Genomic DNA, 13,867 nt, shown 5'->3' with positions numbered 1-13,867 from the left:
CCGGATGAACATGGACGTGAATACCTGACTAGGTGAGCTTCGGATTGTGCATAACTGGTGATTGTGAGGCTGGCGCCAGAATGTTTGGTACAGCGTGTTGGGTATGACGTCCGTTGGTATTGGGGTCAGGGGAGATTCAGATAAGGATGGTTCTGGAGAGACGCGTTGTCTATGGTTCCTTGCACGTTGTTGCGTGGTGAGGGACGTGAGGACAGTTGGTTTCCTTCGTTGAGAAGGCAGTTTGACTGGTCAGGTAATGGGCGGGTAGCCCGGTGGGTTGATGAACAGTTGTCTAGATAAATCGAACCAGTTCCGTTTCTGTTAAAAAAAAGTGGAACCTTGTCTGGGAAATGACAAGGAACACTGAACGGATCAGGCGAAAGTAACAGGACGAAACTGTGGATTCTTTTGAGCGTTGTACTAATGTGTAGGTGATGGTAGGTAGGAGACCCGAGTCTAATCTTCGTAGTACAAGGTTCGAGGAATATAAGGGGATGCGTCACGTGGAGTATGATAGTGTAAGCGAATGGTAAGCAATCGGCTTACATGCATATCCTTATCCTCAACGCAATCTCCTCATTCACTGTACTCACCAAGCTTCATGGAAAATTCCAAAGTCCTCGTCATCGGAGGTTCACGAAACATAGGCTATTACTCTGCTGTCCGGCTTCTTGGTTAGATGGCCCCTTTCTTTGATGCCCAAACATATGTGCTCTGAAATCTTGTGCCAACAGCTCTCGGCGCTACCGTTACATTCCTCCTGCGCTCATCACAAGTCTTTGATCAGGATGACACGATCCAAAATTACATCAAGGAAGGTAAAGCCCGCCTTATCCAAGGTGATGCACTCGTGAAGAGCGATGTCCGCCGGGCATGGTCTGAGGCTCAGCATCAACAGGGGGATGACTCAGATGCCAAACCAGTCAACTTCCTCATCTTCACAGTCGGTGCACATAATCAATTCCATCATTGCACAATATTTTACTCATTCAAGTACCTACCAGGCGGAATTCCCCAGTTTTCACTAAGGAGGGGCTTCACCGTCACCCCGCCAAACCTTGTTACCCAGTCCCTCCTCAACATCCTCGAGACTCTCCCATCTCCGCACCCAAAGATGATAACGATCTCGTCCATAGGCCTCACGCACGCCTCCCACCAAATTCTTCCTCTTCTGCTCAAACCAGTCTATAGCTACCTCCTTTCCGAACCGCACAAAGACAAATGCGGCGCGGAGGAAGCTATAACTCATAGCGCAGGGTGGACTTGGGATGCAAGAGACAGCCCAGGCAACAAGATTTCCGGTGTTGATTGGACGAACCGTATCCCCAATCCTGGGGAACTTAAGAGTATTGTCATCGTCCGGCCCATGCTGCTAACTGACGGGGAGTGTCACGCGGACATAAAAGGTAAAGGAAGTGGAGCATATTGAGTGAAAGAAGGGGATTTGGAGAGCAGTTGGACAGTTTCGAGGATGGATGTCGCGTATTTTCTCGTGGAGGGTGTGGTGAGGCATTGGCAGGAGTGGGAGGGGAAGTGTGTGAGTGTTGCGTATTGATCCCATTTGGGGGTTGTCGTATAGATTCGATTGTTTCCTTGTGTCCTCTGGACTATGTGTGTAGGTTCTTATTCATCTACCGTTGTTGTTGGTTCTGACTTGTGTCTAGCGCAACTATTATGCCCCATCCTGGTTCTCTCTATTCCGATATTTAACACCAAGTGCAATATTTCATGCACATCATCCTACATGATCAAGTCCCATGGTCCCCCGCGGCTCGCTGCTTCTCTCAGTACAGCATGGAGACGTGGATCATGGACCCTAATTAATCAAATTTTCGTCCTTGTGTCAAGCTTATAAGCTAGCGCAATTCTAATAGCCCTTCTCTTGAACTTTTATTAATCGAAACGCATAATCATATCCGCAATCATCTACACCTACTCCATCGTTACAATCGTCACAAATATAATCAGTCGCTGTCCCCTTATTGGATTGTTTAAAAATTAGAGGGTGTAACCGATTAATTATATGCGCTCGCATCTCCTGCTGCTCCTGCAGACGACCTTAGTGAATAGCGATGAACTCGAAGTCCAGGAAAGAGAAAGTACTAGGCTTCATGCTCACAGACTTCAGTTGTACTGCATGGCGGAAATCAACCCGTCAACACTGCGTGTTGTCCAAAAATTTCAGCGGCTGAGAAGTGGCTGGAATCTTGGGGGGTCAAAAATTTCTGCCATCTTCTCCGCCATCAACTATCCGACAGCCGTGAAAATGTCGGAAATCTAGGGGTGTTAAAAATTTTACCCACCTTGAATATCAGTCAGCTGTGAATATGTCGGAAACTTGACCCTCAATTCGCGCCGATGTTAAATATTGTTAACCACTTATCTAAGTTCCCAGAAGGATATTGGCACGCGACCACGTGACCCTTTTCATGGTTGGTTGTTTCTAGAGCCTGCAGCTGAGAATCATGATCATGAACAGGTAACAGACAGGAGTGCTAACAGAAGCAGCGAGCCTTAGCATTGAGGACGTTCTCAGCGGAGTTTGAATTTACTCTTGCTCTCATCGTCCATGTCGCCTCCCTTCACCCAACGACAGATGACCATTGTTGCCGTGGTTTCCTTCCAGGTCCGTTAATACTTTAGGCGCCCTTTCTCCTCACCAAGTTTATAGTCGTTCTTCTGGGGCTATTCTCTAGCTTTCAGTGACACTGCCAGCCCCTATATCGGCGACCTCAGTATGCTTCTCGTCAAAATTCAAACTTCCCACCTTTGACCCTTGTTCATTAGGATACTTTGCCTTGCGAAATGTACTCGACCAAACTTCTATTGGTAGTGTCAGAGTACCTGCCATTGTATTTTGCGTCTTCTAGCTTATGTTCGCTGCTATCATGTACGTCATATCCATCATCTCTCATTCAGAGCACTCATTTAACCTAGTTCCAGTCCCATGATCGCCATCAGTGCCGTTGCGGAATGCAGCCGCTTGGGTCCTCTCCTTGCATTCGTTTTCGCTTGGTCTACACTTGTCTTCCATCTAACAATATCCCCGTCGCATCCACGTACAGATTTCCAAGGAGGTCGACCGGTACAGGTGTGCCATGTCTTCTCAATGAGTTCTCCTACTTACCCAGACTTAACAGCACTAAACGGACTCCATCTTGGACCAATAGGAGAATGTATGCGACTCATACTGATTCCCTCGACACACCTGAGAAGTCTAATACCACTAACTTCTCGTACACATCAATACCATCATACGTCACATCAGACAATGTAAGTTCTCCTATCACTGTTTAAATCTGCATCTAACAGGTGAGCAGAAACCTGTTGTCTGCCGTCTACTCCTTCCACCACCTACCGCTACATTGTCCCCCAAAACGTGTGCTTCTCCGATGCTCCAATTGCCCTCAGCATACATACCTACGCCTGATCCGCATGCTACACTTAAACGGTACACTGGCCGAATGCTTGATCGCATCATTGGCTATATGTGGTGGCTTCTCACAGTGGCAGGAGCCAGGTCGACCATTGTAAGGATTTTCTCCATGGTGGATTAACATGACACCCTGCGACTCTAGCACTCTGTATGCGCAGCTGCATTGATTAATTAAGGCTGCTTAATATATTGTTGGGTTTTCATGATATGCGTGCGCGTGGACGACGAGGCAATTCCAAACGAAGCGACGCGAGTGGTGCAAATTATGATATTTGTGAATTTAGAAATGAATTATAATTAAAAATGATAATTAAATATAGCTGGTGAATATTAATTGCAAGCATATATATATAGTAGTTATCCAGACCCCAGATATCAGCCGGTTGATACTTAGTGTCCAGAAAGCTGGCTAAACGCTGGCAGAGAGGCAGAAAAACAGCCACCTCTCCTACGTTGGAACCTTTCGGCAGAAATCTGGCAGAGAACCAAGGCCTAGGTTAGTTTTCTGCTACCTTTCTGCAAGCGTAAATTTTAGACAACACGCAGTGCAACATACTTGGTAGTTATAGATCATTCTGTTTGGACTCTGCTGCACTTCCTACTGGATGACTTCCCGTAGGCTTGAAATAATCGGATTAGAATAAATATTATTACTTTAGGAAGGTGTGCCACGATGCCGATCGCAATTTACGCCACATTGACACACCGACATAATTTTGCACCCCCTCATAAACCTTATTTTATTTTAATCTGTAGGGGGGGGGGCCCCCCTACAGATTAATCCGACTAGAATTCTTCCGTTTTGGACCACTACGCCAACGATATCGGCTGACATAATACCGCTCGCACGCACTTTGCGAGTTACACCAAAGTTACACTGTAACAGTGTAGCGTTGAAAGACTTCACAGTGTATTGTCAAAAGAACTACATGCCACAGGTAAGTTCTCTCCGTTCTTCTCGGCCAATGGTCCACCCTGCACAGGCTCAAATTGATAGCTCATGATACTAGCCAGTTTTCGTCAATCTTTTCATTCGATGTCGCCATCCGTCACGTTAAACAGCTATGTCCCTTCATTTTTCATTCCACGCTATACCACATGAATCCTAGTTACAACACTTGCCAGGGTGTATTTTCCCGTGGATTTGAAAGAAGCTGCGAGCGGCAAAGGTATAATCTGTTGAGGTGGCGATTGTTGATGCGCTCTTGGCGGGCAACCTCTACTCCAGCGATAAGTGCCGCTGCTAGCACACGTGAACCTTCTTCGTCTTCGAGGATGTCTGCCTCATTGTCGTTCAGAAGTGAATGTACGAAATCGTCCATTTATCAAGGATTATATCTATGTAGTCGGCCTACGGTTGAATATCGTCGTATAGATTAAAAAATAAACCCGATTTCCCATGGTTTTTCAAAGTCCGAAATATTCTATTCTGATTATTTAGCCTACGGGAGGGCACCTGATTTCTCGAAAGTCCGGTCCGTCCGTCTGTCCGTCTGTCTGTCCGGTCCGTCTGCCTATTCTGGCCGACCACAAATAGCACCAAACATAGTATTTTTTTTTGTCACTAGTAGTGCGGCGGCTCGTAGTATTAATCGGTTGCTACAATGGTCGAGCTCGTATGTTTAGGCCAAGCACTCTCAAATATTCATGGACTCTCACTCGAGACTATTCTGACCTTTGTTACCTTGGCCTCTGCTGTCAAGGAAGACATGATATTAGCCCAGCCTGCAACATATGATGTATCTACACCTCCGGACTTCATGCCTCCTAGCGTGTCTTTGTTTTTGGGCTCCGCATGCTCCCTGACACAAGACTCAGTGCGAATCTGCTGGTCCACCTTAAAACACGATATCTGGAAAGACAGATTCACGCTGCACCACAACACCCACTCACTGTTCGAACAATTCGGTTATCCTCATGGCCTGAGTCAGTGCCGGTGTGAATTTGACTCAAGTCGTTACTGACGGAGGACTGTATACTAGCCTACAAGACATTCTACCCTCCGTTCAAGATGTGCACAGAAGCAACTTGTGAACGACGAGCAAACAGATTGCTTTTGAACAAGGTTGAACAAGTCCGAGTTGTGTATGTGAGTCTCGAACATGGGACGATGCCTGCATATGATGTTGCAATGCGATGCGAACGTGCGTGTTATGTCCGTCTCATTGTAGCTGAAGTCAATGTTGAATGGGTGCCAGGCTGCAAAATCACTTATCACCACAATGTGGGAGATCAACGTTCAACTCCAATGGTGTATCATATTAGGCATAAAGGCTCGTTACAAATCAATAACTGGTATGATACAAAACGAATCAATGAAGATACTGGCGTCTAGACTGTACTAAGCTCCCATGCGCGATACTTAGCCAAGAATACAGGCCATAGCGCAGGCTTTGCACCACTCTGCGTGTATTTGTCACGAAGTGTCTGAGGTGCACGGAACCACCTTGCATGGTTGTCGTGGAAGGTGGATTTCTTGAAGGGTATGTGGAAATGCGCTTCGAACGCGACTTTGACCGTGGATTTCTTTGACCATTTGGCAAGTTCACAGACCCCAAACCCTTCGACAACTTCAACAACGGAGAAATCAGTGGGCCAAGCCTTGATCTCATCAACATTGATAGCATCTGAAGGTGTGTCACCGTGCTCCTCCCATGAAAGCGACTCGACAGAGACGTGGCATGTGCGTTGGCGATGACGACGATGACGACGTAGTACAGGAGTGTCTCCGAGTGACTCAGAGACTTGGCGCTGGCGTGAGGGTCCCGCATGTTGAATTTGGTGCTGGCGTCGAGGTGGGAGTTCTGGAGAGGATGTAGGTGAGTGTGTGCCTGCACGCAAGCGTTGACGAAAGGTCAACGGAGCTGGAGAATGTTCGAAAGGTTGCTGTAGGGGAGAAGGTCGCAGTGGGGAAGAGCCTGGTACAACCGTCGGAGAAGAGAAGATGTGCTGGATATGTTTCCGTGGAGGTGACGGTGAGATCAGAGGTGTGGATGAACGTCGATGAGCTGGACGCTTGCGGTGAGTCGTGATGATGACAGGTTGGTCGCTTGCAGGTTCTTCATCAAGGGCATCGGTGCTGGCACTATGTTGACGGCTGTGGATGCCGCCAGTGCGTGGCCTCCGGATGGGTGAGGGTGAGTTAGTACCATAGAGCATTTGATCGACCTCAAGTTCACTTGATGACGGAACTAGTGAGGTACGATGTGGTGGAAGCTGCAACCAGGAAGGGAGAGTTGGAGGGGATAGTTCGAGTCCAGCTGGTTGTTGGCTCTCTCGGTTGGCAGCACGAACATGTGCACGGTCAGTGGCAAGGTGAGTGCGCATGTTCGGCTGAGTACTACTCGCATCGCGTGGCGACAAAGTCAGAAGGAGCTCGTCTAGCTCATGGCAATCTGTGGCGTGGGCATGCTTCAAGAACAACACGTCACCCTCACGTACAACAACCATATGGTCCTGACGGATGCCCTGCCAATGATGTGTTGATGTGTTGAGGAGCTGGAGTAAAGATGGCCTCACGGCGAGCTCATCTACTTCACTGTGATGGACAGCGGGCAGCCCGAGTTCTGCAAGGACCTCGTACGAGCAGTAGAAATGCGGGAAATGGAAGCCGCCTTGAAAAACAAAGCATGTGGCAGGGGAACCATCCTACAATGATCTTGGTGAGAAAAATGAGATAATGATATAAAGAAAACATACCTCTAAGAAGCCATAAACGGTGACACTATACTTCGCACGTTGTGCACTCTCTATCCGCGCAGCGTCACGACGGTGGTCTTCCTCCTCTAGTGACTGCTCATGGGCGATTTGTTGAGTGAACTGGGGTGGCATCTGTCGTGCAAATCGTGGTTTGAGGGTATGCGATCCAGATGTGCCAGCGTCCTGGACAGGAGGAGGATCTGAAGATATCAGTTGATCAATCTCGTCATCTTCAGACACCGCACGGCCCTTGCCCTTGTTAGCAGAGGTTGCAGCGGGAGCTGATGGTGGGGGTGCAGGCGCAAGATCGTGTAGGTCGTGCAGTTCGTCATTGTGTGGTTCGTCATCCAACACGAGGTTTTCTGTTGATGGGCCATGCATATCAATGTGATCTGCAACCCCTTGACAGCCACCTAAGGCACGACAGTGCTTGCGGCAAACATGCCGCAAGCAAGCCGCATTGACTCTGTGGGAATTGCAGCCAATGATGAAGCACTTCACTTTGGGCCTCAATTTTCGAGGCGGCGATTTGCGACGCCGAGAATCTGTGGCTTTGGGAGATGATGATGGGCTGCCCTTTCGACGGTAAGCAAAGCGGAAAAACTGGCAGCGCTTCGTGGTTTTGCTGCACGTGTTCTTGCCACCATCAGGTTTTGTACACTGGATGATGATCGGTTAGGGAACAGAACACCGAGGGTGAAAGAAATAAACTTGCCTTGACCATCCACCGTCCTTGGTTTCCATTTTCATAGCTACGACATATAAACCACTTGAGCTCGTCACCACATGTATCACATACTACCATCCAATCCGGGAGAGGACCATCACCCGAGTCACTTGAAGTTGACATGACTAGAAAGACATGGTGGACCGGGGGTGGGTAATGATTAGTTACGACAAAAACCTGTATAGGTTACTGGGCGTGCATCGAAGATGAAAAGACAAATGACATACTTGGAAAACTATACAGGCAAACATACTGTTGTGGGTCGTGAAGACCAGGTAATAATGTTGATGAAGAGTGGGGTGGAAAGGCCGGCAGGCACCTCGCTGGTGAGGATGATGGTGGTTGGAGTAAGAAGGCAGTGTCTACCCTTATCTCAGTATCTAATCGTGTTATTTGGTTGTGTTGTGTCAAAATGCGAACTCAGCTGGACGGACGGACGGACGGACCCCCCTGGCGGACAGGTGGACGGACGGACGGACAGGCGGACCTGGCGGACTTTCGAGAATTCCGGTTTCTTGGCCTACGGGAAGTCATCCACTTTCTATATATGGTAACTCTGCACAAGATGCATTTGTTCAAGTCATGTTCAAGTCTTGTCGAAGTTCGACTATGAACTTACGAAGTCATTGTCCATTGAGACAAGTGACGTCTTTTAGTGCAGTCACTGGCAAAGATCTATGTAGATGCGCAAAATGCGAGCTCCGTGTAGTAAGTTATCAATACCAAGTTACCAACCACTAACGCCAGAGCTCCAGGTACCGCTCACAACTTGATTCACCACCCTGGGTGTCACGCTGCCGCTGGAGTTAAATAGTGATGTGCCGGGCCTGGCTTGGGACCAGAAACACTCAAGCCAGGCCCATCCAGGGGGTTAGGCTTCCATTGGGTCTGCCTCGAGCCTCTGGTGATTCAACTGGCTTGCTCTGTACTACCACTCACCTCTGTCTGCTCACTTCACGACGCCAGACCCTTCCAAGCCCATTGTTCAAGAGCCAGCTAGCGCATCTTTTACCATGTCAAGAGCATCAAGCACTCCCATTAAACTTAGTCGAAGACCGTCAGAAGAGGGTTTCACCGATGGCGACAGTGCTGGTCTCTACGCTGCTGTATCCCATGCCGCCAGGCGGCCAAATCCACCAGCTTATTAGTGTTGACATCCGTTTATGGTGCACATGAAATAAGGTAAGATTTTCGAAAATTCTCTAAGTCCTTTCGACCATCTCCGCCATCTTCTTCTCGACGACATCAAGATGCTCGAGACCTTCCTGCTAGTTGACTCTCCCCTCCATCTTGGCTCAACATGCAAATGTATGTGCTCAGTGGTCCGTCGTTCACAGGGCTGACTTTGCATTTTCAGGCTGGTAAGCTCTACCAAGGGCAAAGAGCTACTCTTTCCTTGGACATCATCGTCATGGGATGTGGGCTTGGTGGTCTTACTGCGGCATACTGCCTCGCCCAGGCTGACCATAAAGTAACCATCCTCGAGGCCGCTCCCACGATTGGAGAGATTGGTGCTGGTATTCAGATGGGCCCAAATCTGACCCGCCGTCTTATCCGCTTGTGTCTGGGTAAGTGCCTTGCTGTCAAGCCCGAAGGATTGGTCTTCGAGCGATGTGAGTCATTGAACCTATGTTCACATACACAGCTTATCCCTCTCGCCTCGTAGGGTTCGCCGGCGAGACTGTTGCATGGTCAATGCGGGGAGACACTATGGAGGAGGAGTATGGGGCCCCTTGCTATCACATCCACGTTGAGTTTGAGCTTCAATTGGTGTCTAGTACTGTGAAACTGATGAAGATTATATATGCAGCGTTCTGATTTTCATCGCATGGTGCTTGAACTGGCAGAGCCTCATCGTACCATTCGCATGAATTGTCGGGTTTTTTCCATGGACACGTCAAAACCTACACTCACTCTCGAATCTGGCAAAGTTTCAAGTCGTGCACGCTGGTAGTCTCGTGGTGGCACATCCCGACGGCGGCGGCGAGAATCATGGACTGCCATGGGCAGCGCGGGCAAAATGAGAGCTGAGTTTGCTGGTTGGGAACTTCGGTAAGCGTTTTTCACTTTCAATAACCGCGTGCCACATCCTTACTCTCGCATATCAATCCATCCTCAGGCTCTATGATCGTGCAACCGCCACACAGCTCTCGTCTCGTTTGAATCAACAGACATTTCATCTTCCCGATGGCCCGCAGGAGGAGGAACGGGACCAGGAAATGCGTGCCGCGATGGAAGACGCTCTACGCGTGGTGCGTGGTGAGAAGAGCACGTTGGCCTCAGCAGGTAATGTGAACCAGTGGGCCGACAAGGAAAAGAACACAATTCAGTTTGGCTATGACACTGACGAAGAAGCAGAGAAATGGTGGCGGAACCAGGAGCGGGCAGGAGGATCCCGTTTTTTGCTGGGATGTACGGCGGATTCATACAGAAGCATGTAATGATTCTAAACATACTCTAAATTTAAAATAGAGGGGATTGCAGTATTTTTGACATTCTAAACAGACTTGTGACAGTCACTAATCATACACAAACCCGACCGGGGAACAAGACTTCTGTAGCCTAAAAAGAGTCTGTACTACATTCAAATCTGTATTCTGCTTAGGGTATGCAAACTCATGCTTTGTGTACTTTGATGAGTACATTCTGATTATATTTCTGTACTACGCTTTGTGTCCGTATACAGGCCCTAACCCTACCCTTTCCGCATGCGGTTTATTTTGTCGTTTTTGCAGTGACTGCTGCAGCCCTCACATTCCTGCATTTTTGCACGAACAAACACAAAACCTACATTTTCTGCAGTGCAGTACACAGGTCCAGGCGTGGCCAAGTCCATATATTCTACTTAGAAAAGAGGAATCTTTCCAGGAATAAGATGTCAGCAGCGTTAGTGAACTCGATCACGCTCTTCTGTTTGTATCCTACAGAGAAATTAGCATCATCACACGACATGTGCAACAAAGACGTACCATGACCCTCCATTTCGCATATGATGAGTTCGGTATGCACATTCTTTGACAAAGTTTTGTACAAGCTAACAGCTTCATGCACAGTTACTCGACTATCGTTCTCGCCATGGGTGATCAGGAGGGGTACCGTGATCTTCGAGATGTGGTTGATCGGCGAGATCCTTTCAAGGAACGCTCTGATTTCTGGGATGGTCTCATCGCCATACTCGAGTCTCCGATTCGCACGCCGGACAGCCGCGGTGTTCTCCAGGAACGAAGGCCAGTGCGAGATTCCAAAGTTTTCAATACCGCAGACGAGCTTCGAGGAGTAATGTGTCAGAGTCGCCTATATGCAGTACCTAGACGTGAGAACGAGGTGGCTATCAAGAAGATAAAACATATATCCCACCAAGCACATGTATCCACCATCTTCAAACAGTGAGGGTCAGTCTTTTGGTAGAGATCACGAGAAGGCTACTCACAGGATCCGCCAGCTACAGCAATGCGGGATGAATCCAATTCATTCTGCATGTTGGACGTGATGTGGTCAAGCAACGCTCCGATATCTCTGAGGAAAATTGAGCTATTTGTCCCCAAGGTGTATATATACCGTACTTGACAGAATCTTCGCGTTTCAGCACATCATCCGCGGCCATGTACGTCTTTCCATATCCCGAACTTCCGCGCACATTGGGGTAGATAACAGCAATTTTCAACTCGTTCAATAAGTAACTATGCGTAGGCCTGTGGACGTCTGTCAGCCTATAACTTGCGATATGCAAAAATCATGACTAACGTGCGGTAATTGGCGGTAGCTTGAGATGCTGGGCCACCGTGAATGTTAATAACGACGGATGTCACCGATTGACCAGCCGGGTGGTAATAGATGGCAGGGATCTCCAAGCCATCGAAACTCTTGTATCTGATGAGCGTAGGCGGGACTTCATGTGCCACCGTAGGTGGCACTGCCTGTGCGTAGGGTAAGACTGAAGCGAGTACGTAGGCATGACCCTTTTCATCTTTCTTGACATCGCCCAACAATGGAATAAGATCCAAGTAAGCGACGCGCCCTCTTGAGTGGTATGACGTGAGTTGCAGCGTCAGTTCGTACGGCTTGCCGTTGGAGTCATTCGTGTGGAAGGTGAGCCAACCCCTTTCCCAGGCAACCTTGACCTCGATCACAGTGTTCTTGTGAGAACCGGACAGCGGCATGAAAAAGAGGGAAGTCCACCCCTCGACATTGACGGTAAACACAATATTGTCGCTGGTAACCTCGAGGTTCTGAATTTCCCACAAAATTGGTCGTATGGCTTGAATTCCGGCGCTGGAGGTGGTGATGTGGATGACAGACCCCGTGTCAAGGTCATAAGTGACGATTGAGGCAAAATCACCATAGCCATTCGTGGTGCAGTAGAACAAGTGGGGTAGATTAACGTCGCGGGAGAATGAGGCATTGTCGAACGCGGTACTTTCTGCTTTCTCTGTCGCTCCTGGAAACTCGATTAGCTTTGGAGCTAACGCCTGTTCGCCAGAGATGTCGACGACGTATATAGCATTGTAGCTCGAACCATAAGTTCTTATGACCAACAAGTACTTTTCGTCAAGGGAGAAGCTCTGTGGGTGATACACAGTCGTTCCTTCTCCGGTGGTTGGTGCGACTAAACGTGAGGGCAGAGTGAAGGGAGAGGCATCTGGCTTTGCGCCCGTGTTAGAGTCCGTGAGCCTGGAAACATACACCAGGGTATCCTTGTTGTTCTCTTTATTCGACGAAAAGGCCATAAACCTGTCCCGCTCGATCAGATATGAACCAAACGAATGAAGACAGACATACTTATTTGACTGGGATATCAAAACTGAACTGTATCTATAGTCGTCGTGGGTTAGTCTCTCAATGCGTCCCAGGCTAGGTGCATTATCCAGCTCTTCTTGTATCTTTGGAAGAACTTGATCAGCAAGAGAATCCTCCCAGTAACGCCTGCGATTTTGGTCAGACGGGGTCTTCAGTTGTACGTGGTTACGTGCCATAGTTGGAAGTGTTCATTTCCGGTGAGATCCATGACCATGATGGCACCTCCGCGCCTGCGCACACCCCGCCAGTCCTCCTCAAGAATTCCACAGAACGCTGATATGGTCCTGCCAGAACCAACATCAAAGTAGGTGAGCCGGTTGAGCTCAGTACTAGAAGGATCTGTGGACATGCGATACAGCTGAGTGACTTGGGCATTTGCAGGTCTGTGTGAGACAATGACGCCTCCTGGAACTTCTCTGCCATTGGCATCCTTGGTTGTCCGCTCAAAACCTGGGGTACCATAGCCTTGGCGGCGGACATGAACCAGATATATCACAATACACTTCCAATAATATAATTGCTACACACCTCGAGCAGCATCTTCATACTGCTTCATACCATCGAAGATGCGCTGGGGCACCGCGGGCAGGTTTACGGCCTTGATCTGCCTAGCAGGTCTAGTGAACTCCAAATCGCCATAGTCGACAGGTGTAGCCATCTCGATCGCAAGCGTGGTACTGCTGATTGTAGTGATAGATAACTTGTACTTATATCGTTGAAGGGGGATATGTATAGTCAACGACCATGCGTTCGAATTGACGCTTTGTCACGCGTGATCCAGAAGGGCGCCCTTGCCCATTTGCAATGATAACAGCTATATCACGAGGTGCCATGGTGGTAGTCTCCCATAGAGTCAGACCCTTGATAGAAGGAAGACAGTCATTCCGGTCTGCTAGTTTTGGCACCGTGGTGAAGCGTCGCTTACTAAGATTAGCTGGCACTGACCTTGATAGCATTCTCAAATACAATAGACCACGAGGTCTTTCCTATACACCTCACTTGTCATCTTTCCCTGCTTCCCGACATGTATCTTCATCGCTGACGCTGTGTGGGTTGACGTTGACTAATGATCTGAGGGCTTCCAGTGGTTTTTGTTGCGTGTCACCCTTTATTCTCTTTTCGATACGCATCTCACACTAGTAACTTAAAGTCCTTATCTTTCCATCATCCTTTGTCCTCCTAGCTACATAGTACTTGCACATTCCGTT

The 13,867-nt window shown here is 48.5% G+C and overlaps 6 protein-coding genes across 6 annotated transcripts; 4 read left to right on the top strand and 2 right to left on the bottom strand.

Moving 5' to 3' along the window:
* Positions 1-551: 551 nt before the first annotated feature.
* On the top strand, positions 552-1,998 carry DEU56DRAFT_806380 (uncharacterized protein). The gene is made up of 5 exons (XM_041353336.1): positions 552-674; positions 735-947; positions 1,005-1,406; positions 1,431-1,611; positions 1,886-1,998. Exons 1-4 carry the CDS (start codon positions 602-604, stop codon positions 1,553-1,555), a joined length of 813 nt encoding a protein of 270 aa, XP_041208127.1. The 5' UTR covers positions 552-601; the 3' UTR covers positions 1,556-1,611; positions 1,886-1,998.
* Positions 1,999-2,569: 571 nt separating this feature from the next.
* DEU56DRAFT_980976 (uncharacterized protein) lies at positions 2,570-3,640 on the top strand (the record flags this gene model as incomplete). The annotated part of the gene is made up of 8 exons (XM_041359806.1): positions 2,570-2,626; positions 2,672-2,735; positions 2,788-2,807; positions 2,871-2,890; positions 2,938-3,004; positions 3,066-3,091; positions 3,141-3,273; positions 3,321-3,640. 8 exons carry the CDS (start codon positions 2,570-2,572, stop codon positions 3,555-3,557), a joined length of 624 nt encoding a protein of 207 aa, XP_041208126.1. The 3' UTR covers positions 3,558-3,640.
* A 3,084-nt stretch (positions 3,641-6,724) lies between these two features.
* Positions 6,725-7,454, bottom strand: DEU56DRAFT_858060 (uncharacterized protein; the record flags this gene model as incomplete). The annotated part of the gene is made up of 2 exons (XM_041355289.1): positions 7,136-7,454; positions 6,725-7,084 (listed from the first exon to the last, which is right to left on the bottom strand). Coding segments are annotated over exons 1-2 (492 nt in total), but the record flags the coding sequence as incomplete, so codon positions are not given.
* Positions 7,455-9,158: 1,704 nt separating this feature from the next.
* Positions 9,159-9,795, top strand: DEU56DRAFT_947410 (uncharacterized protein; the record flags this gene model as incomplete). The annotated part of the gene is made up of 3 exons (XM_041359067.1): positions 9,159-9,475; positions 9,529-9,611; positions 9,673-9,795. Coding segments are annotated over exons 1-3 (519 nt in total), but the record flags the coding sequence as incomplete, so codon positions are not given.
* A 69-nt stretch (positions 9,796-9,864) lies between these two features.
* DEU56DRAFT_913139 (uncharacterized protein) lies at positions 9,865-10,303 on the top strand (the record flags this gene model as incomplete). The annotated part of the gene is made up of 2 exons (XM_041357490.1): positions 9,865-9,914; positions 9,982-10,303. The coding sequence occupies 2 exons, from the start codon at positions 9,865-9,867 to the stop codon at positions 10,301-10,303; spliced, it is 372 nt and encodes a 123-aa protein (XP_041208123.1).
* A 209-nt stretch (positions 10,304-10,512) lies between these two features.
* On the bottom strand, positions 10,513-13,571 carry DEU56DRAFT_806378 (alpha beta-hydrolase). The gene is made up of 9 exons (XM_041353335.1): positions 13,188-13,571; positions 12,833-13,124; positions 12,642-12,785; positions 11,607-12,593; positions 11,426-11,554; positions 11,293-11,378; positions 11,220-11,239; positions 10,832-11,156; positions 10,513-10,783 (listed from the first exon to the last, which is right to left on the bottom strand). The coding sequence occupies exons 1-9, from the start codon at positions 13,315-13,317 to the stop codon at positions 10,704-10,706; spliced, it is 2,193 nt and encodes a 730-aa protein (XP_041208122.1). The 5' UTR covers positions 13,318-13,571; the 3' UTR covers positions 10,513-10,703.
* Between the last annotated feature and the right edge of the window lie 296 nt (positions 13,572-13,867).

Source organism: Suillus clintonianus, assembly GCF_016758775.1.
Source record: "Suillus clintonianus strain FC179 chromosome Unknown DEU56scaffold_39, whole genome shotgun sequence".
In the NCBI taxonomy this organism is placed as follows: Eukaryota; Fungi; Basidiomycota; class Agaricomycetes; order Boletales; family Suillaceae; genus Suillus; species Suillus clintonianus.
The sequence above is the reverse complement of the archived record's forward strand: the minus strand, read 5'-3'. Positions and strand labels throughout refer to the sequence as shown.

Excerpts from the sequence above, each read along its gene's own strand:
- DEU56DRAFT_806380 (XM_041353336.1), top strand. The coding sequence starts at position 602 with ATGGAAAATTCCAAAGTCCTCGTCATCGGAGGTTCACGAAACATAGGC. Across the intron at positions 675-734 it reads CTCTGCTGTCCGGCTTCTTG|CTCTCGGCGCTACCGTTACA; the intron begins GTTAGATGGCCC and ends TTGTGCCAACAG. Across the intron at positions 948-1,004 it reads CTTCCTCATCTTCACAGTCG|GCGGAATTCCCCAGTTTTCA; the intron begins GTGCACATAATC and ends AGTACCTACCAG.
- DEU56DRAFT_806378 (XM_041353335.1), bottom strand. The coding sequence starts at position 13,317 with ATGGCTACACCTGTCGACTATGGCGATTTGGAGTTCACTAGACCTGCT. Across the intron at positions 11,157-11,219 it reads ATGGTGGATACATGTGCTTG|GCGACTCTGACACATTACTC; the intron begins GTGGGATATATG and ends TACTGCATATAG. Across the intron at positions 10,784-10,831 it reads ATGCGAAATGGAGGGTCATG|GATACAAACAGAAGAGCGTG; the intron begins GTACGTCTTTGT and ends ATTTCTCTGTAG.